Raw genomic sequence first — 24,630 nt, 5'->3', positions numbered from 1 at the left:
AGCATGAGGGGGAAGGACCTCAGCCAGCCTCAGATGGAGCTGGGCGGCCCATAGCTGGTAAACAAGTATGGATTTTAAATACCATAAAAGCACTGAAAATATTTGCCCCCTCCCTCCAGCCCAGTTGGGTGGGCGGACCCCAGGCTGACTCCAGGTGAGCACTCAGGAGTGGTGTGACCTTGAGCAGGTGAGCCCTTGACCTTGAGGAGGTTAAGGGCTTCAGGCAGCAGCCTCTGGGGCCAGCTGTGGAAGGCAGGCTGTCGCACTGTCATACAGGTTACTGCGAGCAGACACGGGAACGCATTCCAGGGCTTGGCTCCGTGCCCGGCACATCACGAACACTCCACAGACAGAAACGGTACTACAAGTAAGAATAAACACCATGAGGGCCCAGCAGTAAACAGCGAATGTTTTTTAAAAGTGTGATAAGAAATGGTCATGGAGGGGCACTTGCGTGGCTCAGTTGGTCAAGTGTCTGCCTTTAGCTCAGGTCGTGATCCCAGGGTTCTGGGATCGAGCCGCATATCGAGCTCCCTGCTCAGTGGGAAGCCTGCCCCTTCTTGTGTGCCAGTCCTCTCTCTCTCTGTCAAAAAAAACACAAACCCCCCAAAACCCAAAATCTTAAAAAAAAATGGTCATGGAGTGGGGGGCCCCAGAGAAGACAGACCGTCTCCCCACACCCCCAGATGCTAGTCACCCTCCCTCCCCCGGTAACGCACCAAGAATGACTGCAGCCATTGCCAGAGAGTGTTATCTATAAAGTATCTTCTCTTTATTTAAGTTAAACAATTTTCAAGGATGGTTTCCATCTATAAAATGGACAAAGTACAAGCTCTGTACAGCAGTTCTTTTTTAAAAATCAACTGGAAAAAAAATTACCAAACTATATTTTGAATTTGCAAAACATACTCACAGAGACCATCATTTTAGCTTTGATGAAGACGTAAGAAAGACCACCACAGAGAGGACAACTAGCTTCGCCACACTTTGCTCAAAGGGCTCTTAGGAGAGAGAATCTGTACTTGTAAAAACCGGAGTGCGAGGGTGGGATCGTCCCGTTGACTAAGAAATACGCAACCACAGGAAGTCACTTTGGCACACTGTTGTCTTGTAAACATAGCTCACCTCCAGGAAACCCGCCCAGCCGCACCTCTGCTCACAAGGCCCACAGGGTCCCAGGCTGCTGCACCCACTCCCCTGCACCCCTAGCTCAGGGTCGAGGAGTGACCCCAGAAGGAGCCAGGCGGGCCCATCCTGATGGTACAGGCGCCATGAGGGTTCTGGGTGGGGTGGGGGTGTGCGAGGAAAGGACGCGTCAAGGACCTGACTCGAATTTGTTGCACATCAAAGCCAAATGTGTTTGCTGGCATGGGGTACATTTCTGGTGAACATGGGCAGTGGCTCACAGGGGACAGGGTCTGAGAGGAGGACCCAGGTGCCCGGGGCTGAGACTGCCTCCTGCCCCACCTGCACTCAACAGCCTTGCACGGGTACCCAGCCCTCTCTCCGAGGCCTCCCCGTAGTCAAGACCGGTCTCTGAGACAGGGTGTGCAGCGGTAACCCAGCCACAGCCTCCCTGTCCCCTGAGCGTATGTCTGCCTACTGGGCAGAGGCCAAAAGGAAGGCAGGACAGTCCCCCAGCCACACCTCCACGCCTGATCCCGGTGACCCAGAGCAAACACACATGGGCCTTTTTCAATGAAGGAAGAAAAAACAGTAGCGCTCCCTTTTGGAAACGGCAAACAGGCAGGGAAGAGAGTGGCACTTTGCAGACTATCAGCCCAGCAGAATCTTCTGGGCCACTTCTCACTCTGTGACCTCCTGGGCCCTCCCCTCGGGGCCCAAGGAGGTGCATTTCTGACACACTTCCCACCACGCGGGGTGGCCAGCCTCTCTGAGACTGGGCGCACATGTGGAAGGGGAGAAGGAAGGAGGGTGGAGCCCCTCCGTGGGAGGCCTGGACTGCCCTGTCACCGTGGGGCCACCGCAAAGGCAAGGGGGGTTGCTGTAGGGACATTTCTGGGCATCTCTTCCTGTCATGACTTTTAGTTCCTAACAGGCTTGTGGTTTATACTGACATCTGCTTCCTAACACACAAGCTTCCTGCTCTGTTCCCAGAATCCTCCATGACCAAAAGCAGGCCCCTGGGCCAGGGAGGGACCGCGTGGGCAGGCCAGATTCCAGAGCCCAGGGACCAGCTCCCGGGACACACACAGTTTGCCCCATGACAGCCCAGGACAGCTTCCTATGGTCGCCTACTGGGAGCTGGGAGCCTGGGTTTTGTTTTGTATTTTGTTTTTTCCTAAGAGAAAAAAAAAAAAATTAAAAAGACCCAAAGTAATGTTTGTCAAAAAAAATAACCCATCCTGGTTTCCAGATACCAAGGGCACAGAAAGTAGGTTCCAATACCGAGCAGTGGCTTGTAAGCTGAGCCAGTGGAGGGGCCCCCAGCACCCCAGCCTCCTGGGGCCCAGTGGCAGGGAAGCCCCCCGTGGCTCCTGTAGCACCTGCTCACTGGTGGGGCTCCGGGGTGGGGGAGGCGCTGGAGGCCACCTTCTCCCCGCCCCAAAGGGTCCCGTCCCTCTTCCTTATGGCCGTGAACTAACTGCTTTGTGGGGAATTTACAAGATGAGGACGACCTACAGAAACCATAGGGAACTGACCGTACATTCTTTCTTTTATATATATTTATACTTACTGTCCCACCGTAGAAAGTTCCTATTCAAATAGAGCAAGTACATCATGTGGAAGAGGGGGGTCTGTGCTGGGAAGACAGCGGGAACAGAGGAGTGGGGACAGGGACGTATGACGTAATCCTGCAAAATGACTCGGGTCACCGTTGCAGAAACCAGACGTGATTTCGATGGGATCAAAAATGGAGATTTCCAGAGTGTTCCTCACGGTGACACAGCAGCGATGCCCCTTCTGCTCTCCCTGTGCCGCGCTGGGGCCCGCGCCTCGCGCCTCGGCCGTCCCTGGGGGGTTGCTGTGGGCAGGGGGAGGGGGCGGCCTCCGAAAGGGGGCCCAGCCGCCTCCCATGGGACGAGGAGAGCGGGTCTCTTTCCCAGCCTCTTCGGCGTCCACCCAGGCCCCGTGCCTCGCACACGTTCTCCGACGTTCCGACCTTGATGGAATACTGAGGTATATAGTTTCGCAGAAAGTTCAAGAAACATAATCGAAAACAGGATCTCCAAACTCAGCCGGCCGGTGTGGGGGCCCGGTGGGGGCCGCCTGGCGGGCTCTCCTACTGCTGCAGGTTGAGCGTGAACTTCCACTGCTGAGACAGGGCGGGGCCGCACACCTCCACGCTCAGGCCCCCGCTCTTGGCCGCGCGGCTGTCCAGGCACAGGTTGCTGCCCACGTGCCGCAGCTTGGAGTTGCCCTCGATCTGCTCCCATTTCTGCAGGAGACAGGAGAGGGCCTTACGTTCATAGCGCACACAAGACGGAAGGGGACAGACCCATGGGCAGGGTCTCCCAACTATATGAAGAGCAAAAACGCCAAGCCTTTTTTTCTTTTTTGGTGGTGGGGGGCGGATCTTGGATCACAACAGAGGAGTTAGCCACTGCGCTAAGACCAAGCAGCCCCGGGGCTGGCTGAGCATCCGGGAAAGAAACCTGTGCTCTCTGCCGGGCTCACAACTCCAAACCTCCACTCTGTGCCTGCCAGGGCCTGAGTGTCCTGCCCCACCCCTCATCCAAGCTCCAGCACTCTGGGCACCTGCCCATCCTCGGTCAGTAACCCGAGAACTCGAGCTAGAGTGCCTCCTGGGGAGAATGTGCATTCATCCACAAGAAGGCCTCATCTGATGCTATTTCGCCTCCAGAGGAGCCCTAGGAAGCTGAGTCAGCTCAAAGAGGACCCCGATCCCGCCCCTGGCTCCTGGAAGGCAGCCCCACTTGGAGGCTGTCACCTGGCAGCACTTCCACACTCCCACTTAGGGTCTCGGGCTCAATTAAACCAGGGGAACAGTGTCAGCCAGCCGAGAGGGAAAGAGATGCCTGAGTGGACAGAATTACCATGTTGAGGAACCCGTTTCTATACTGTCTGTTCTCTCTGCAAGTCTGTGAGCTCCTTGGTGGGTCTGAAAAACCTGTCTCAGCCACTCCGGGGCCCCCGGCACTCTGCACGGCAGGGACCGAGCAATATTTGCTGAGTTCCAAATGCAACTCCTGTGAGCACAGGGCCTGATGTCTCTTATCCGAACGTGTATGCCCAACCCACAACCAAGACCAACCCCAACAACCAACCCACCCTCAACTGACCAGCTAACCACACTCAGTCAGTCAACGAGTAAACCAACCAACTCACCAATTCACCAACCGATCCGCCAACCAAACAAGAAAGAAAACAAAGCCCACAGCCTTGCCTAAAGGAAGTCTAAGCCCCCCCCACTGCTGTTTACCCCATGTAAAAGTCTATTTGTTCTTTAAAAGAAAAAAAAAATGATCACACTTTTTTCTCCCCAAAGCTCTCCTTTCATTAATACAGTCTGTGATTCTAATTAATTTTTTACACTGTGTGCACTCAAGCTCCTTTCCATAAGTATTTCTGCAAATCCTTTTGACACCACGGAATTGAATTCACCTCCTCTTGCCTCCCCTTCCCGATTCGGCAAATGCACACACAACATGAACACACACACGTGCCTGGAAACCAAACAGTCCAGCTGGCAAGAAGGTGCGGCTTTGAGATAAAATTAGCTGAGGGGCCTCCTCTCAGAGGGCAAGTGGATGGGGGCAAGGAGGCAGGGCAGGCAGAGAGGAACCCGGCACCCCGAGAACCGGCCTTCTTCGTGAGAACAGGATGCTGGGATGTTCTCACGGGGGCCCTGTGATACTCACTCAGGCCACCGCAAACCCAGAGCTTCTGCCAACAGTGAAATTCAGGGCAATCAGCTGAGCACAGGGAGGTCACGGCTGCCTGCCCGTCATCCCTTCTTTCTGGCTCCCTGGCTGTCAGTCAGTCCTCACTCGGGCTTCTGCCGTTGTCACGTAAAGTGTGTCTGTGGTGCAGACAGCCCTGTGCTGCTCTGAGTGGCCAGGAATCAGGCTTGACAAAGAATATGGAATGAATGGAATCTGATTCCCTTCTCTGGAGCGGCTCTGCCTGTCAGGTGTCAAAGCCTCAGCTAAATGGAAGGTCTTTAAAAAAAATTATCCAACTCCAGCTCTGTCTCTAATCAGGGGTCGGATTTCTGGGCCCTCAAGGCTCTGCTGGAACAGGGCCAAAGGGCTCCGCACCTGGTGAGGTCTCGAGGTCAGATGAGCTGCCTGCAGGACACTCCCTTCCCCTGGTGGGAGCCTCTCCGTGGCACCCTATGCTTCCCAAGAACCGGGATCGCACCAGGAACACCTGTCCGCTCTGGAAATAAGGTGAGCTCCTACTGAATGAACTCCTCTAGGGGTTCAAGCGTCCATCAGAAGCCAGGCTGGAGTTCCACAGAGCCGGGGACAGACCCCACAACCAGGCCAGGGATGGACAGATGCAAGTACTTCCCTGAAGCCAGGGACCTGGTCGCGGCCTGCGTCCTCCCAGGTGACATCGGAGAGATGCTGACTCCGTGGGTCCCACCTCTCCTTTGGTAAAATGTCTCGGACAAGAAGCCCACTCAGGCTCCGGGCTGTGGTTGGCTCTGTGCCTCCATTTCTCTACATCTATGTATTCCATAAAAAGGGACCATACAGAGACAAGCCAGTGCTCCCCACGGTGGCATGTCGGAAGGTATAAATCCGCAGACACTCGGGAAAGAGAGAGTGTGCGTATGTGTATGAGGTCTCACCCACTTGAACTTCCTCGTTTAGCATTTTTGCAAATTTAAAAAGCAGAAATATTTAATGAATAAATAAGAACAGGCAACTTTTCTTTGAAATACCCGGTAGAGTGGAAAGAACGAGAACGTCACCAGAAATAAGCAACAACCGACTGGTGGCTGACGAGAGAGGTGTGTCGCTAGGTCTTTTCTTCGGGGCCATGGGTTTATCAGTACAGGGAGTGAATCAGAATGAAAACACCTCCCTTCGGTGACATGGTGATGAAGCTTGCTTTCTCTTCTAGTACTTATCTGTAGGTCAGTGCTGTGCTAACTTCTCGGCGGGTTCTGTGTCTGGGCTGAGGTCCCCACCTGCCGTAGTCCCTCCCACCCCCCAAGGCCGCGCACCTGCGTGGCCCCCTGTGCTTCTGCTTCTGTGGAGAAGCCACGAGCCGGCGGGGCCTCCCTGCTCCTGGGCCTGAGGTCTGCGCCTCCACTCGCCAGGGATGTGAGGAGGCAGAACGCGGTGGGCTTCCCGTGGTCATGGCCAGCGCTCAGACCAGCACACGCACCACCACCCGCCTCTCTCCCGTGTTCGCCAGCACCACCAGACACACATTCTCAGGACACGCACGTATGAGGGGCTGCTACAAAGAAGGACTGGAGAAGGGACCAGCGGCTCCGCTTACCTGCACGGCGGGGAGGAGGAACTGACCTGGAGGTGCTGAGGCCCCTACCTAGTGAAGGTGCTTCCAGACCCTCGTAGGAGCCGAACTCACAAATGTGGCCCCTTCCCCTCAGTTTTGCTGGAGGGTGAGGCACAGACAGAAGCAGATCAATCAAGAAGCTGTGGAAGGGGGCGGCCAGCTGGACCTCCGACTCTTTGATTTTGGCTTGGGTCATGATCTTGGGGTCACGGGATCGAGCCCCGTGTCAGGCTGCATGCTGGGCAGGGAGTCTGCTTGCCAGTCTCTGTCTGCCTCTGCCCCTCCCCCTGCTCTCTTTCTCTCTCTAAAAAAAGTGAATGAATCTTTGGAGAAAATAAGTTATGGAGAGACATACCCCGGGATGAGGGCACTCACGGAGCTGCCCACGACCATGCACATCCCGCACGCAGCGTGAGCACCCCGACCCCACGTTTGCCCGGCACGGGGCTCATGGATACCTGCCGCCGGCCAGGAGCTCCCCAGCTTGGTGGTAGACGGCGGCCGACCAGAGCCGAGGTCCAACAGGGCAGCCCGATGGGACGAAGGAGCAGGTGGTCGAGGCCACAGGGGGCGCGCGGGAAGGCTGGGCTGAGGGGCAGGGGCGCCCTACCTGTCTGGTGTCGTTCTCTCGGCAGCCCTGCAGCTTTACAACAGAGCCCGGCGCCCGGTCCACCACCGTCAGGCACAAGTCCATGTGTTTCACTGACTTCTCCTTCGTCAAGGCCCATTCCTGGAACACAGCGCAGGGGGTCAGGGCCGCACCACGCACAGGGTGGAGTGACGGGGCTCGAGAGGGACAGGGTCCTGCCGCCGAGCAGAGATCCCGAGCCCCCCTAGCCACCTCAGGGCCGACACGTGACTTCTTGCTGAAGGGCAGGTCTCCACCTGGACGTGCCAGGGCTGGGGGGTGGGAGTGGGGGGCCGCCCAGGGCAGCGCCAAGTTCACCGACTGACGTGGCAAAAGCGCCCGGAGAACACGAGTAACTAAGATAAACGGTATGAACGGTTTCAGCCCGGAGCGCGCGTCTGAGCGCCATACCCAGGGCTCTACCATGGACCGGGAGCTGGGAACACGGCGGCCCACGTGTGGATCCCCCAAGGCGGACGGGTCAGGGTCGACGTTCCTGCCTGCATCATTTTGGAAAGACCCTGCCCCCTTGCAGTGTGGCTTGGAAACAGCCTTTACGAATGTGGATTGTAATGTGTGAAGATGGAAATTACACATGGAGCGAGTAGCGAAATACGCAGCATGCGGCCTCACTGCACAGTGAGCTGGTTTGCTGACACTCCCTAAGGCCTGAGCTCCCTAGGGACGGATCTGGGTATTTACACACACATACCTCGTGCCAACACCAGGCGCCCACACTACGCCCCATGAGAAACTGTTATTACCCCATCTCAGAGATGGAAAACTGAGCCAGAGAGTGCTAAAATAACTTGCTTATGATTTTTACAACACACACACACACACACACACACACACACACACACACACTAAGGGCTGAGAGCACAACCACTTATAGGACACTCTAAAAGGACAGGACGGGGGAACATGGAGAAGATGGGTGAGGAAGCACGAGGCCCCAGGCAGAAGGTTCTCGGAGGGGCCACGGGTGGGACAGGAGGAGACCGCTTCCAACCTCCACTCTAGGACCTGACCCTTTCAAATGGGTCAATTCCCAAGTGAGCCTTCAGGACCCAGAAGCAGCCAGGCAACTTCCAACCCAGAGTTCCACCAGGACACACTCCCTACCAGCGTATGTCTTTCTGCTCTCTGCCCAGGAAAGCTGCCATCCTTCCTGTGACGGTCCACAGTGTCCCGAGATGCCTCAGGTGCCCTCCCAGGGCCCGACCCACGGCCGTGAACAGTCAGGCAAGGCCCCGACCTCCCGGGGCTGGCTCTCCAGCGGGGAGAATGGCTCACCCACGGATAATGTACACGGATAATTAAATGCAACAGAGAAATTATTTTTCTTTCTTTTTTCTGTTCTCAGGGGACAGAGGTAAGGGAGGGAATAAATTACCTTTTAAAGAAGCCTCACTGTTCAGTGCCCCAGTCACCTTGGAACAGATGATCTGCCCGAGACAGGCCGCCAGTCTGGGCTCCGGAGAAGCCCCCTGGGCTGTTGGCAGCTTCCTCCTCTCCTAGCAGGGAGGCAGACTGGGACTGGGCCGCCTCCTTTTCTTTGGCTTCACTGTTCTCACCTTTTAATGACTGTTTCCCAAAGTGTGCTCCGGGAGGGATTCTGTGAGAAGTCTGTTTCAGGTCAAGTAAGTTTGGGGAACAGTGAGTTTGGGCCACGTGTCTTTCTGCGAAGTCACACATAGGCTCTCCGAGGCCCTGGAAGGCTGAGCATGGAAGAACCTGCTCTCACTGTTTTCCTCAGCCTCTCTCAGACTGGAGAGCATGAAGCCCTGTCCCATCTGTCCCCATCGGTCCCTGGCAGTGAGCTCTGCAGAGCATTCTCTGGGAAGGGCCCCACGCCGCCCTTGAAGGTCGATTCCAACTTACCGTCAGGCTGTTCCCCCCACAGCCAGTGCCTCCGAGGTCCCAACGGGCACTCAAGAGTCACCTGTATCCCAGGGTGGCATTCGATGCTCCCCAGGAAGGAGCACGCACACCCCACCTTTCAGTCACTGAGATACGCATCATGCCTCCAGCGCGGCTTGCGTGAAGTACCGGCACGAACCCGCCCCCACTCGTGGGTAAGCTTCTAGATGCTTCTTGGAAGCAGGTGTCTAAAAGACACTGGAAGAGTTGCAGATACTCAGGGAAAGCTCACGTACAAATGTTTCTACAACCTCCTTGCTATTGTGTGTTTAATTATTTTACAGCAGACTTTACACTGAATTCCAGGAAAACTAATTCAGCTGTGCAAACAACAGAGCTGGCTGCCACTTTGTTCTTCTGTTGCATTTCAATGATCTGAATTTGTAAAATAAAGTTCATAAATATTTAAGAATTGCTTTTTTGAGCTGCCACTCTTAAAAAAGCACGGCCATTAATTTCCCCGTTTCCTGGGTGTCTGCTGAGGCTCCGCCAGAAACCAGATAAGAAGGACGGTGTCTACAGTTAGGAGACGCCACTTACCCTCTCATTTCTCACCCAGGCGGCACAGCACTCAAACAACATTGCTTTCCATCGGTACGGACGGGCCTCCTCACGGGAGGGTCACGCGTCGGCACACCCGCGAGCAGCACGCCTGAGCCCGGGCCTCCTGCTGCCTCGGATCCTCGCTGCCCGATGTGGTGGCCACCACCCACCTTGGCTGAACCAAAGGGCTGAACACCTGACCTCCTCTGTCACACCGGCTGCACTCTGAGTGCTCTGCGGCCACACGTGGTCCGTGAGAACCTCACCGGGTGTTGCAGAGGGAGGACATTCTCAGCAGACCGGGCAAGGCTGCTGGGGCTGGTCTAGGCTGCTCTCTAGGCCACAGGCTGGTCCACGGAGGAACGTGGGCCCCCAGGGTGTGGGAGAAACCCGTCGCCCACTGGTGTGGCCTCCTCTGCTAGAAAACCCTCATGGTGCAGTGGCTCGTTCAGAATCACCTGCCTGGGGAGATTTCACAAATCCCAATGCTCTGGGACTTCAGGCCGATAAAATCAGGCTTTCTGGACGGGGGACCTGACATCAGAATTTCCGGAAAGCTCTCGGGGTGATTCCAGCACAAACCCACAGGAAGCAGGCTGAGATGGTAGAAACCTGCTCCCTGGACAGGCAAGACTGGGTGCTCCCGTCCAGGGTCCCCGAGCGCCCCGCAGCTGGCCCAGCGAGGACTCCGCAGACATCTGCTGTGGGGAGGGAAAGCTCCTCCGGCCCAGTGTGAGAACAGCCAGGGTCTCACAAGGGCAAAAGGCAAAAAAAGAGGGAACAGAATGCTCTGCACAGGCCATACTGTTTGCTCTCCCCGGCAGCCCCAGGCACAGCACTGGGACAGCCCAAGTCTGGGCGTGGCCATGGCCCAGCACCATCAGCCCCGCACACAGCCCCGCACACAGCCAGGAGCTCCGGGTGGCCTCCTGCACCATCCCAATCTCCTCCTCCCCCACACATGGCACCCTGAGGGCAGCTCATCATCAATCAACTCCTGTGCCTACGAACAAGGGGACTATAACCAGGACAGCTGTGAGAAAAAAAGGGGGAGCTATGCAAAACCGCGCAGGGGACGGGTCTGAGGGAGCCATGTGCCCGGCAGGCCAGGCTGGTCGGCCTCCCCATGGGCTTGCAGAGCGGGGCTCGTGGGCTCAGAGACCAGCCTGGAGGCAGGATCTGGGGATCTAGAGCCACGGCCACCAGTCATCACAGGTGGGGGCGACCACGCAGACCACAGAAGCTTTTGTGACCAGCCACGGGGTAAAAGGTACCATCCATCCCCGAGGCCGTGCAACATGGGCAAGAGCCACACACGGCACCCAGGACCGAAGCTGGTGCCTGGGGAGGGCAGGGTAGGGGCAGCGGGAAATCCCTATCAGCAACCGTACATACCTTCCAAATGCATGGAGTCAGCACTGGTCAGAGCTGCTGTAAGGGAGGACCCCGTAATGGTCACTGAATCATCAGAACGTTGCACACGTGACCGAGGGGAAACCCCGGTGACTAACCGGGGGCAGGGTGAGGCCAGCCTGGGACAGGAACAAGTCTAACAACGGAGACGGCAGGTAACGTGGGGCCGCGCCGCCTCTGAATCCTGACCCACAGACCGGTGCATTAGCCAAATTCTGAATTTCAGCCACGAGGACCAGAAGCGCCCTGGGGCTTAGCAGGCCCAGGAGCACGGCCCTGCTTCCGGAGACTCATTGGATCCACTGTGTTCCAGGCCGTCCAAAGCTTCCCTTTTTGGAAGGCAGCACTTCAGTATTTTCATTCCGGCTTGGCCAGAGACAGATAAAACCCCGCGTCTCCCGGCGCCCTCAGCCTCCGCCTCACACCAAAGCCCCAGTCCTCCTTGCGCTGTGTCCCTGCACGGCTTCCTGCAGGCAGACCTGCGCCATGCGCCACTGCCGTGCGCATCGGTGGGACCCCAAGCCACGTGGTCCCCAGCAGAAAGCGGAACCACGGTGTTTCAATTTTAGTATATGCGCTGTCGAAGCGAGCACCCACGGTGAGTTTCAGATGGAAGGCCTGACAAGGACACGCAGAGACACTCTTGGCAGGCACGGCGTCCTCTGTCCCTCCTATCCCCACCCAACAAACCTGGCCTGACTCGAGTCTTCTCTCCTACTCTACTTCTTTCCTACTTAGACCTTTTCCTTCTGGCCGACTCCTAACACCTCCTAACATTTTGAAATACTCAAAATCCACAAACCAGGCTGCACCCCAAACCAGGCTGCACCCCGAGGCTGGTTGGGGGCTCACTCCAAGCTCACAGCCTGTCCCCAGGGAGCACTTGCGGGACCGAGAGGCCAGGCTCTGAGGACAGAGGTGAGACCCTGGGAGCCCGGGAGTGGCATGTCTGCGCTGGGCCAGCCCTGGCCGCCGCCTGAAACCGCCTCCACCTCCCTTGTCTAACTGAGGATGTCCAGACCGGTCCAAACAACTGTTAAGATGACATCACCAAGTGAAGAGAGGGGATGAAACATCTGGGGGTCGCAGTCCACCCAGATACTCCCTGGGGGGATTAGGAACAACCAACTTTATGTAAAAGCAGGTGCCCTCTCTTAAAGAGAGTTCTATTTAAAGGAGGTTTTGTGATCAGTAAATCTGGGAAACACTTAGTTAATCCCCCATCCCCCAATGGCCCCATTTAAACTGTAGGTCCTTGGAGAGCTTGGCACATTCTCAAGGAAATAAGAATACCTAGCATGACCCAGACTCTTCTGGGTGCAAAGCCCACATTTTACCAAATACCTATCTTTTTTTATGGGAAAACTGCTATTCTAGAACATTGTCTTCTGGAACATATAGGCCATGTTAGGCCCAACAGGCCTTTACTTCTCTGTTTTATTTTCAGTGAGGACAGAAGGTGTGGGGCTTTATGCATCCAGGACAAGCTGTGTGTGTGTGTCAGACTGAAGCTAGTAATTGTTAATATTCTCTACCTAAGCCTGTGTTATCTAACAGGCAGGGGCCGATAATGACTCTGGCGGCAGCTGCAGGGTCCGTGCCTATTAAAACTGGGGCCCGAGCAGGTGTTTATGAGCTGGTTGGAGACCAGACACAGATGGGGACACAGAACAGGTGCTCTGGGGACAAGCACATGCCACAGGGATGACAGAGGTGGTGGCAAGATGAGGAGGAGGAGGAGGAAGGCCATCAGCCCTGCAGGCCTGCCTTGATGAGAGATGCCGGATGTCGGTGGTGACCGCAGTGTCCCTTGCCGTGGTGCAGAGGCCGGCCCGAGCCGATGGCAGGCTCCACGCATCGCTCAAGATCTGGCGCATCCCACCCCGAGCCTGGGGCTGCCTGCCTGCGGGTGACCAGCCGGGGCCGCAGGCTACCTCAGACACCATGGGTCACAGGAGAAGCAGCAGCAGGGACTTGCAAGCTCGGGGCCTGCCCCTGCAGGGGCTGCAGCCCACCCCCCACACATACCTGGTTCCCCCCTGCATTGTGACACTCGTAGACTCCAACGACACCATCCGCAAAATGTCCCAAAGTGTCCAGGCAGTTGGTTCCCTGCTGCAAGGCCCCAAAAGCTATATCCTGGTGGTCAGGGACCCTGGAAAGCAAGAGGAGAACCATCTGCTTAATTCCACAGGTCCCCCAACTCCCACCGTGCACCCCCTTACTCGGCGAGTCCGTCTCCGGCAGCAGGAACCCTGAGAGGAGAGGGACCCCTCCCACAGGCGGGCTGCGTCAGCAGGGCAGCATTTCTCGAATGCCCTGGATTTCTAACCCGGAGTGAAGACTTCAAGCTGGAGAAGCATTCTTTCCGTACCAGGAAAACGTTTCTGGAAAGGAAAAGCTCCTCCACTCCTCACTGTCAGCCTGTTGGAAGTTCTTCAGAAAAGTAATTCACGAGGTGAGACCCCACGGCCCTGGGCTTTCCGGCAGACTTGGGATCTGACCTTTTCCTGGCAGAGGGGAGAACCCGCGTGGCCGTGTCCAGCAGCCGGCCACCGACAGAACTGGCACGTGTGGGCGGGGCCACATGCCTCAGGATTCCACCCGGGGCTGTGCTCAGCCTGGGCCCCACACCTGCTGTGCCATCTCTCGCTGTCCTCCCAAACCGCGGACCCTACTGCACAGCAACTGTGAAGCAGATCTGTTCCAAGTATCACGGAACACATTTCACTGCAAGCACGTGGAGCCCAGGGCCCAGGGCACGGGGTTGGGGGGCGCCCAGTGAGCAGCAGTGTGCACTACAAACACACAAGAATGTCAGGTCGGTGTCTCCCCTGCCGGGCGCGGATGGGGGGTGTCAGCGTCCCCCGCCAGTGTGGGACTCAGTGTTCTAGACAAGTGGCACAGGCCCCCATCACCCCACAGCAGGGGTATGCGAAGCTGCATTCACTCTGGCTGGTAGCACTACCCACCACATCACAGATGACCATGACGGCAAAAGCACAGTGGTCCCCATGACGGGGCTGCAGGCCATAGTGGGAAGCACCGCGCGGGCTGGGCGAGAGACAATGAGCAGCGGCTGCCTGCGGGTGACCAAGTCTGCTCTCGGGCCTCAGAGCAAGCCGCCTGTCACAGACGGGGCCCAAGGGAGGAGGAGGCCTGCTGTCCCCACTGCTGGGGGACAGCTGGATGGCTGTGAAGAGCAGCTGGGAGGCACAGCTGCATTAGGGAACGCTCAAACAAACCTTGGGGACAAAGGGCTCTGAAGGAGCCGTTAGCCTGAAGGATAACGGTGGTGACTCCAGCTGCCCCTGCGTGGGAACCACGCCCTCGCTGGGAAAGGAGGAATGTGCCACGTTAAAGCAAAACCCATCTGGCAATCCCTTTACGAGGATGACGTTCGGTTGGGTCCCGAAACCCGCAGACCTGCAGGCCTCTGAGGAGGGTCTCAAGGGCTCCCCAAGAGAGCGGAGCGGCCATTAGCCCAAGAGGAAGCAGCGGGTGTAGACAGAAGCCGCAGAAGAGCACTTCTGCCACCAGGAAGTCTCCCGGAGGGAAGCGGGGCCTGGTGTTAGTGCCCGACGCAGCCTGGAGGTGGGGGTCTGGTCTCCGGGCTCTGCTGGGTACCGCCCTCTGTTCACGGGACCATAGGATGGGCACCGGCATCTGGGCAGCAGGAGCGAAGCGGGAGGGGCAGGGAGCGGATTCATTCTCTGGTCTCTGCGTGTCAGCGCTGCGTGCGGCTCCAGCACAGGGAGGCCGGGCAGAGGCAGCTGCTGCACAGGGAGTGCCCGGAGCCGGGGGGGCTGGGCACTGCCCCTTGGGCCACTTACAGAGAGGGTGAGACAACAGCCCTTGTCCTCTCGCCAATAGGGCGTGAGCTAAACGAGGTGCCACCTGGGACTGTTTCCGCCTCTGTGGAGAACGGGAAGGTCACCCAGCAGGAGGCCACCATTCGGGGAGCACTTCTCAGCAGTGCTTAGGGACAGCTGCGGGGTGAGGACACACAGCTCTTGCTAGAAGCCCCAGCTCCCGGCCTCTCACCAGGGCCACAAGCTTAACTTGGTCACCTCTCAGGGCCTCCTGCCTCTGACATTCATGGCTCCTTAAGCCCTCGCAGAGCAAGGCCCCGACCCCCCGCAGTTTATTTACCTTAGCTCCGGGTAGACGTTTTCCAGGTACCACTTGAAAGGCTTGCAGCTAAGTTTCTTCCTGAGCTCCAGTCGGCTCTGAATACTGGAAAAGAGGGAAACAAGATTCCTTCACCAATTTCGAGAACGGACAATCTCCTTACATCATATCTGGAAAGCTGCTGAGGGGAAGAGGACAGAGGCAGACAGTGGAGCTTGGACCATCCATGCTCCTGTCCCCGCGGCCCTGGCCCACCTCCCACATGCCTCCTGCCTTGGGCCCTTGCCCAGCCTTGAGCAGAGGCCCCTGCTCTGAAGCCTGGGCAATGGTTCTCGCCTTGGGCAGCAGGATGGTTCGTGGGGTGCGGGCTGAGCACAGGCTCCCCCACCCCCCGCCAGGATCCCGAGCAAAGTGGCAGGAGAGGCTCAAGTGACACTCACTTTCCATAAGGAACGTTTCTGGCGGAAGGCACTGCTGCGTAATAGAAATTTTTGTATTCGTCCATCCAGACCTCTGCTGCCCGGCGGGTGTTTCTAGAAACAAAATAAGGATTCTTGAGCTGGGATTTGCCTTCTTTCCGTCAGCGTCACTCTGTGTGCACTTGTCTGCTTTGAGGGCTACTTGGGAAGGGCCCCCGAGGTGGGCAGGCAGCGGTGGCACGGACGCAGAGAGCAGGCTGTCCCCGCTCGGCACCCAGACTGGTGGGTAGTGGGCAGTCAGTGGGTGCTTACTGAGCAAACGGAATTCGCCTTCTCGTCTTTTACAGAAACAGATTGTCAAAGAGCAAAAGGCAGTTAGACCTGCAGCACAGGCAGGTCCTGGGAGGAAAAGACTCAGGCTGGACCAGCAAAAAGGATACAGGGCGTCACCACGGCAACCTGCATCATGTACGCATGGGCGGTTGGCACAGGGGAGGACAGCCAAGGAATCCTTGACCTCTGCGGCCCTCCTCATCATGGCTGCAATGTGACTAGACAGCTCTGGGGAAAAGGTAAAAATAGGTAAGTACTATTAAAAAGACTTTTCCCCCTGCAGACCTGAGCTGAAAGAGTGTTCGGTTTGGACAAGGACAGGTGATGGGAAGGGGAGAAAAGCTTGCAGCCCCACATCCGGGGCTCCCGCCCACTACACCGTGCTAGAGGGACCCAGATGGAACAGTCAAGAACACCATATGCTTAAATCTCAGAACCGCACCTCCTTACAGCTCAAAACCATGACACGTGATCAGTTAAGGCCACTGGAACAAGCTACGTTGGCATACAGGGCCGGTGTGCAAGGACCTGGACCGCTCGTGGGTAAGACGAAAGGACTGCACCCATGCATCTCGGAGGTCCCTTTTAGCCCTGATGGCTTCAATGGCTTTTGTGAATTCTGCTTACATAGTGGTTCTTAATCTCCTAAGTCATTAAGTAATTAAGTCATTTCTTAATTCTTAATGCGAAGCACCATCTTTCTGTCCAGTTACTAGAGAAAGACCCGTATGTAGCCTCAATGAGTTAGCGCCGTGCCCTGCTCGATGCTGGGTTCGGTTCATTCATTCAAACGTTTCTTTGGTACCTATGAGATGCCCGACAGTCCTCTTGGTGTGTGGCGACAGGGGCCCCCAGAAGGGTCCGCTTTGATGTGTCCTGGTTCCCCTCGCTTGCGCTTCCCTCCGCCCACTCCCATACTCAGCGCAAAGCAGCTCCACCAGGAAGTGGGCAGCAGAGAGAAGGTGTGGCTCGCATGGGCCAGCTCTACGGCTTGGTGGTGGTAGCCGAAGAAAGTCCGGTAAGAAACTAACTTGAAACACTGGTTTCCTCTGTTTAATATCAATCATATTAATAGAGTGTCGCCGTTAACTCTAACCCTAAAACCAAACGTCTAAGGCTCAACCGCACCACTTTGCTACGGTTCTGACGGGGACCTTCCCTCGCCCCGGGGGCTCTAATGAGCACATGTGTTTAAGCTCACACACAGCGCCCTCCAGTCTCTTAAGGGGCTTGTGGGACGCTAAGTGGAAATGCAGCGAGAAACACGCCAGTGGGATCCCTCTCATCCGGTCTTAGGGGATGTGGCCACCATCACCAGGGACTGAACTAAGAAGCTGCAGGTGCGTCATAACACCTTACCCCACTGAGTGTGGGTGCCCACATGCAGAGCTGGGGTGGTAAAACAGCGCCTGTAAGACCCCATGGGGCTACCTGCTCCATTCATTCATTCATCACTTACTCACTGACTAACCCACACAAACGAGATCAGCCTCCACACCTGTTCTGGTGCCCATTTCAATCTGTACCTAAGGGACAAGTTCCAGCCACCTTGGCACTAGCGGCCCCTGCAGGTCTGGATTAGAGAGTTCAATGTGTGGGGATGACTTGGAATCTGGAGCTCGACTGCCCACGTGACCACACGGCTCTGGCACTTTCTGCCTGTGTGAACTTGGACTGCGGGACTAAACCTCCCTATGCCTCAGTTTCCTTTATGGCACTTAGTTCACAAGGTTTTATGAGAATGATGTGAGCTAATATCTGCCTGGTACTCAGAACAGCTAGACACACACAACATACTATAGGAATATTAGCTATTTCTGAAGCCCAATTTTTAAATGGTGAAATACTTAAATCAAAATGCCACAGGCCGGAGGACATCAGAGAGAACTTGGAACTGGAGGGGGACTTCAGAAATAATATGATTCTACCTCCTTATCTTTTAGCAGAGTCCTTGGAGGCAGAGGGCTGTGGAGCCTCATGCAATGCCAGCAGATCTCTGCTGCCCCAAATACAGAAAGGCTGGGTCTGTCTTCTCTCCAGGCCTCTAGTGTATGGACAGGCTCCTGGGCCACAAAACACAGTGAGGACATTTCCTATCTAAGGAAGAGTGCTTTTTAAAAAAGAAGAGTATAAAGCAACATTCTCTCTGTGTTAACACATTCTTTTCTAAAAGCCCGCCATGTGCTAGTAGCGACCAATGTGATTTGGGTATTTGATGTGTCTACACAGGAGGTTTTGGGGGAATCTTGCATTGTCCTTGGGAAAAAAAAAAAAAAACTAATCATAGTTTGATTTTGTAGAGCTCACTGGATAAGAACATACTTTTGTTTCTAATAAGGAACAGTAACAAAGCAGACAACACTTGAGAAAGGTCAGAATTTGAAAGAAGACCATTTGGTCAGAAGTAACTTGCTGTTTGACATCATTAAAGTTTCTCAGAACTCAGAATCTCTACGCTGAAACTACCTGCTGTGTGATACGTGTATACTGTGCGATCTGTACTTGGAATCCAAGTTTTAAAATATGACACAACAGATAAGCTAGTTGTTCTCCCCAGCTCGCTTCCACCCTCTCTCAAGTGCTCCTAGTTTGTGGAGCAGCAGGTCAGCAAAGTCCTAGGACCGAAGGTCATGGACTCGCTCTTAATTCCTGGTTCTTGGTCTCTGGCCAGGGCCAGGCCATGGTCAATGCTGCCTGCTGGAAGGTGGCTGGGAACTGGCTCCCTCTTTACCCCACCTCTCCTTGGCCTGGGCCACCGCAACAGCTCTTAGAAGAGCAGGGGAGGGGAGGGACACTCACACCAGCATTTCCTCCTGGTGTCACCTCGCTTGTTAAAGCTTAAAACAGAGAACTCAGGTACCTGCTCAAAGGTCAGGCGCCTCCAGCAGCTTCCCCTGGCCTCAGAATAACATCCGGTTTCCCACGACCCACACAGCAGCTTGTCTACTTTGCCCTCCTTCTCTCGGCGCTAGTCCCGCTGGGGTCCTCCCGCTCTGAAGTCACGTTGACCTCAGCGCCGAGGGATCTGCTCGTCCTGCAGGGGCTGAACTGGGCGCCACTTCCTCCCCTGGCTGCGGGCCCCCTGCAAACCTGTCCCCGTCCCTCTCATGCTCAGCCACAGGACATCTTGCCTGGTTCACGGCATTTATCAGAGGTTACAATCATCTTCTTCAGCTCATACCCCGGGCTGACTACTCCCCCCTCCGGAGGCCAGGCAGGCTGTCTTATATGCTGTTCTATCTTTAGCATGAAGAGAATTCCCTAGAAAAAGCCGTGGGCCCACGACTGGTAATTCGCCTGTTTTCTTCAGAAAGCTCTTCATTTGGCAGCTTCGTGCTTGCCGAGACATACCTAGAATCTACCGTAAATCTGATCTACATGCTGTGTAGATTTTCTGGCTTGAGTTCAGTACGGCTTAACCTACACGCTGTTCACACTTATTCCTTGGATGGCAATACATACAAAAAAAATAAGCTCGTCTTCTCCACGATCATGTTTCCTCATAAGCTCTTGGGGGTGCACCGCTGTGTGCGTTTTCCCACGTGTACAGATCGGTGCAGTGACCACCCATCAGGACGCGGCCCGGCACCCGCAGCCCGGATAGCCCCTCTGCAGTCACGCCCCAGCCCAGCCCCGTCCGCCCTCCGTCACTGCGGCTGTGTCTCTCTGAGACTGTCCTAGGGTGCGACTTCTCAGCACACTGCCCTCAGGAGACAGGCACGTTGCTGTGCGTACCGGTGACCCTGGTCCGTGGTATGTGGTATCCTGGTGGAGGACACCTGTCTCTGTGCAGCCCAAGGCTAAGTGTCTGGGTGGCGGTCACCGATGGCCTGGTCACGACACTTACCGGGCGAAGACTGTGCCACTGCCACCCGGGAAAGTGTAGGGGTGCTGCTTTCGGAACACGTGTCCCACGCGACTGCAGGGGACGATCTCCAGGCTGCCACCGCACTGCCACACACGGAACGAGATCTCTGAGAGGAGGAATGAGACAGGGTGACTGACAGAGCCCTGGGCTGCTGTCGCCCCAGGTGGGGCCCTGACGCCCGCCCGCCCGCCACCATCCCATTGAAGGGCGCTCGTGGCCTCAACGGCTGAAGGAGGTGGGAATAAGGGAGCTGACTCCCTCCAGAACACACTCTGGAACTTTCTATGGTGCAGACATCCGACACACCCCGGGCTCCCGGCTCCGTGTCATACTCCGGAAAGTAGGTGCAGCGGATCTGGGAATCAGCTTGGCTCTAGGGAGCATCTCACAAAGTACATGTCTGTCAGGTCATCAAGTCGGGGACCTTAAACGTACAACTTCAAACGGTCAACTCAACAGAGTTGGAGAGACAAAAAAGAGCGAATGAACACTCACACTCGGTTCACCAGGAGGGGGTCTCTACAACGGTGTTGTTTGACAGAAATGTGAAATGATGTAGACAAAAAGGAGAGAAATATACAAATTACCTAAGCTGGGGCAGGCACAATCATAGATTTTAGGACAGATCTGAATTATGGAAGTCAATGAGATCAATGTTACCAAATCCCTTGTTTCCACTAAACGATTCTATTCCAAGTTCAAAAGAGAGTGAGCACGTGGAAATGGTTTTTCAGATTCAGATGAGTCACCCTGAGAAAAATGTGCATCTTTGGTCTATTCTGATTATAAAGGACCCTGGCCATAAGACCACACATGTCCATATAGCATCGCAGTATCGAACAACAAAATGTTTGCACTGAATCCTTCACTAGCTGGTTTGGGACCATGGAGTATGACATTGGCACTTGCTTCATTATACACTGTTAGAAAAGCGATCGCTGAAGGTGTGTAAACATCAAAAGGCACGAAATGGCCACACGGTAAAGCTTTGATCGTAACTGCAGTGGGCCACCATACACACCATCTTCCTCTAAACTTCCTTTCCATGCACTGAGCGCTACCGTACATCTGGGCTTTCTTTACCTGGGAGAAAAAAATGCTTCCCTTAAGCTTCACAATTTATGCTTATCCATTACTGTGCATTATTAGCAGGCTTCCAGTCACCTGCGGAGTTCATAGGTGCCTCCTGGACTACAGCAGTGACCAAAGACGCTTGAGTTAGTCACAGATCCCTCAAAGCTGGCCACGGAGTTCCCCAGCCAGTCACCAGTGGTTAACCTGCCTGGACACAGAAGCCGCCCGCAGGAGTACGGAGATGCCCAGGGCTGGCGATGCTCAGGCCAACACCAACACACTCACCGCCCTGAGCATCTGTCCTCCGACAAAGCTCGGCATGCGCTGGCATCTGGAACAGCCTGGCATCCGCTGACCAGGCACCTGACGTAATCGCCAGCCATCCGAGTGGCCGTAGCCAACGTCGTGGTTGTTATGAACAGGCGCTTCCTCGACATCAAGAACACAGTGAGGAGGCCAGACGGAATCCACAGAACCAGTAGTCATCTGAGACTTCTCAGCACACTGCCCTCAGGAGACAGGCACGTTGCTGTGCGTACTAAGAGGTCAGGGGTCGGGGGACTACAATAGACCCCGAGTGAGGTGCTTGGGAAATCCTCTAGGCCAGGCCTCGTCTGCGGCAGCAGGTGCCCAGACTGCACAGCTGACGTAGAGGAAACACCCCAGTGGCTGGAAACAAGTGACCCAGGCTGCCGTTCCGGGCCTTTTGGAACCAATCCCTTCGCAGCCTTGAGAAACGCAGGGGCATGGCCACCCCAGCCTCTGCAATGAAGGGCTTCTGACTTTTCTTTCTTCGTGTCCAATAACACTTTGAATAAGAAGTTCTCTGTATTTCAGGACATGAAATTAAACGTATGTTTGTCTAACCGGAACATTCAAAATTGGGGTGCGGGGAGGAAGGTCCTGTGGCTGCTGTAGGGGAAGCCCTGAAAGGAGCGGGGTCCACTCAGGGATCTGGGCGGGGGATTTTGAAGACCACGCACGATGACTACGTTCAGCTCTGATTTCACTTGAACTTGGGGTCGCTACAATGTAGGGAATGGCTCCTCAAGAGAACTTGGTAGATTCTGAATTAGGCATCTTGGCCTTTGCTAACGACCAGCTCTGGGATCTTAGGCAAGACCCTGGTCCTTCATGAAAGGAAGTATATGGGGTTGTCAGAAATCTCTATGCTGTGCACCTGACACTGATGAAACTGTAATACTGTGTGTCAGCCATCCTCTAATCAAAAAAAAAAAAAAAAAAAAAAAAGAAAGAAAGAAAGAAAGAAAAAAAGAACCAAGAAAGCATCAGATGAGCGGGTGTACCAGAAGCCGAAAACAGCCTCTATCCCAAAGCTGCGGGGACACGCACAGAGGACAAACATGCCCAAGGAGCCTGAGCCCTACATCTCCCAGGGGCTCGGGATCCGATTCTTTTTCTTTTTAACTGCTTACAGAGGCTGTCTGACCAGCTGGAAAAGCGGAAGCTGCGGTGCTTCCTTTTGGTGGGGCAGAGGGTGTGCTTGGAGAAGGTTTTGGATGTCACTCCCGCACCCCTGCACTCCATCTCTCCTGACTCACGCCCGCGCAGGTCACACAGGCTGGACACTGCCAGTGTGTACCCGGCGCTCAGAGAACGGAGTCGGAGCGGTTTCAGAAAGAAAGACTCAGACGGGGACTCCTGTTGCTGAAACCCATGCGCCTGCTGACCTCTGAAGACAGTGGGGAGCGGAGCGGCTTTATCGAGCCAGGCAAGGGGAGGGAAGGTACCAGACGGGGCCCAGGAAGGGGTGCTTCAGCCCCTCCTGCCCCGCCCCACCCCACCCCACCCTGACCCCAGTCCCCTCAAGTCCTTCTGGGGAGCCTCTCTTATAGAACAGCTGCATGAATAGAAAACCAAACCACCACCACCACCAAACAAACCAGGTCATTTAAGATGATTAAGATTAAGATGTCCCCTTTGATGCTTCAATCAACACTAATCACCCTGTGACACAAAGCTGGCTGTCACCTCATGTGCCGAATCCATGCTTTCGGCTAACAGCACACATTTTGGAAAACCACACAGCGGCTTCAGGAGATGGTCACCCAAGTGATGTGCTGTCCTACTGGGAGGTCCTGGCTACTACTACTGGGGTCCTGGCTGGCCGGGCCCCCACAGGGCATGGGGAGATGTGTGCGGAGCAAGGGTGATTCAGAATTCTCCTCAGAAGGTTAATAATTCTTCTGAAGCTTTTCATGCTCAAACGACTTTAATACAAGTCCTCCCTGCCTGTCAACGTGTCGTTAAATAAAAGGAGTTGGACGCACGGTCCTTTGTCCCAGGGTACTTACTGAGCCTAGAGAAGGTTTCAATATCAAACAACGGCAGACAAATTTTCCACAGTGGAGATGTTATCACCAACTTTAACATCATAAAACAGAGAAAAATAAGAGGCTAGTCTAGATTTTTCTTTTAAACAAACAAACAAAAAATCCAAGTTTCTGATACAGGTAGAAGTACTAAAAATGACAGTGACATCATGTTTCCCTGCTTGTCCTTGCCCACTCTCTCCCAGGGCACGCCCACCCAGGGCTGGGGTGATTGATTCAACAGCATCAGTGGCTGGCGAGACTCTGCTCAGAACCCCGGCAGAAAACCCTAAACCAACAATAGAACAAAATAAGAGTCTTTTTATCTTACCGCGATAAATATGATGCGGCTAGTAATGTAGACCGAAGTCTACAAAATTTCATCGTCCCTAAACGTCCCTAAGGCTGATTGGCATGGGTTATTAAAAATGAAAACAAAAAAAAATCAACCAATTTAGAATCACTCAGAAAACAGTCAAGAAGGGCTTAAATGCCACGGCCTCTCGGCACGACGGGACTCCCAGCGTCACTGTGCCGTCTACCCTACGAGGCCGGCCCGGGCTGGCTTCCCACCCCACGTGGCTTGAACATGGAGCCCACGGCCGGTAATGCTTCCCCGTGTTTGGAAGCTTGCGTCCGAACGCTTGGATCCAGAGGATGTTATCGAGTCTGCCTTTCCCTTCAAGGACAGTGCCTGTCTTCTAGCATCCTGTGCTCTAGTTGAGGGTGACGGATTTAACGCCCAACCCCAGACACCATGGTGGAAGGGATGCTATTTATACTTGTTTGGGGGTTGACACCGAGCAGGGAACAGTGTAGGCCTTTACAGTTCTGTGGTTCTTTTCCCAACTGGCTCCCTGCACACCGCCAGCTCTGGCCTAACAGCCTCTTCAAAGCTTCCACTTCTCATTTCGATGCCCTTGTTGGGCAGGAAAAAGCCCTGGTTTCCTCAGAACAGGAAAGTGCAGACCCAGGCTCTCACGTACCCAGGTTCTCTCCTCCCCACACGTCCATCATCATGTCATACTTCCCGAGCTCCTCGAAGTAGAGTTTGTCCATCACGAAGAGCCCGCCGGCAATCATAGGGGTTCTGGAAAGGCAGAGAAGGTAGAAGGGAAGAGGGGGACAGGCCAGAGGTCAAGGTTAGAGCTCCTGCATTTTAATGCCAAGGTCAGTTCTATGAGCTAACTTTAAAAACCACGGCGCAGCCATGGCGCCCTGTTCAGAGCTCAGGATGCCCTCACTCTGCTTTTCCACTGCTGACTTCTAATGCCTCCCCCCTGCCCTGTTCGGACACTCCCACAGTGCAAGGGGCTGGACAGTGTCCCCTCTGGGAGAGTGACTGTTGGAGCTGGGGGCACTCCCTGACAAGCGGCCCTAAGCAGGTACTTGGCTTTTCTGTGCCTCAGTTTCCTTAGAGGATTACCAAAAACAATGCACATAAGCTCTTAGCACACTTGGGAAATGCTTGACGTCAGCCATCCTCCTCCTCATCCTGGAGCCCGT

At 55.1% G+C, this 24,630-nt stretch overlaps 1 protein-coding gene across 2 annotated transcripts in view; it reads right to left on the bottom strand.

The window, feature by feature from the left end:
* Positions 1 to 750: 750 nt before the first annotated feature.
* GALNT2 (polypeptide N-acetylgalactosaminyltransferase 2) overlaps positions 751 to 24,630 on the bottom strand; it is a 177,490-nt gene continuing 153,610 nt past the window's right edge. The window contains exons 10-16 of one of the 2 annotated variants that reach the window (XM_032311941.1): positions 24,111 to 24,214; positions 19,697 to 19,823; positions 15,538 to 15,630; positions 15,119 to 15,202; positions 12,995 to 13,121; positions 7,070 to 7,189; positions 751 to 3,400 (exon numbers count right to left, since the gene is read on the bottom strand). In XM_032311941.1, coding sequence (XP_032167832.1) covers positions 3,245 to 3,400; positions 7,070 to 7,189; positions 12,995 to 13,121; positions 15,119 to 15,202; positions 15,538 to 15,630; positions 19,697 to 19,823; positions 24,111 to 24,214 — 811 coding nt within the window. In that variant the 3' untranslated portion in view covers positions 751 to 3,244. The remainder of the gene's footprint in view (positions 3,401 to 7,069; positions 7,190 to 12,994; positions 13,122 to 15,118; positions 15,203 to 15,537; positions 15,631 to 19,696; positions 19,824 to 24,110; positions 24,215 to 24,630) is intronic. The other variant, XM_032311942.1, reaches the window with a different exon arrangement.

The sequence above is a fragment of the Mustela erminea genome, chromosome 14 (genome assembly GCF_009829155.1).
Source record: "Mustela erminea isolate mMusErm1 chromosome 14, mMusErm1.Pri, whole genome shotgun sequence".
In the NCBI taxonomy this organism is placed as follows: domain Eukaryota; kingdom Metazoa; phylum Chordata; class Mammalia; order Carnivora; family Mustelidae; genus Mustela; species Mustela erminea.
The sequence above is the reverse complement of the archived record's forward strand: the minus strand, read 5'-3'. Positions and strand labels throughout refer to the sequence as shown.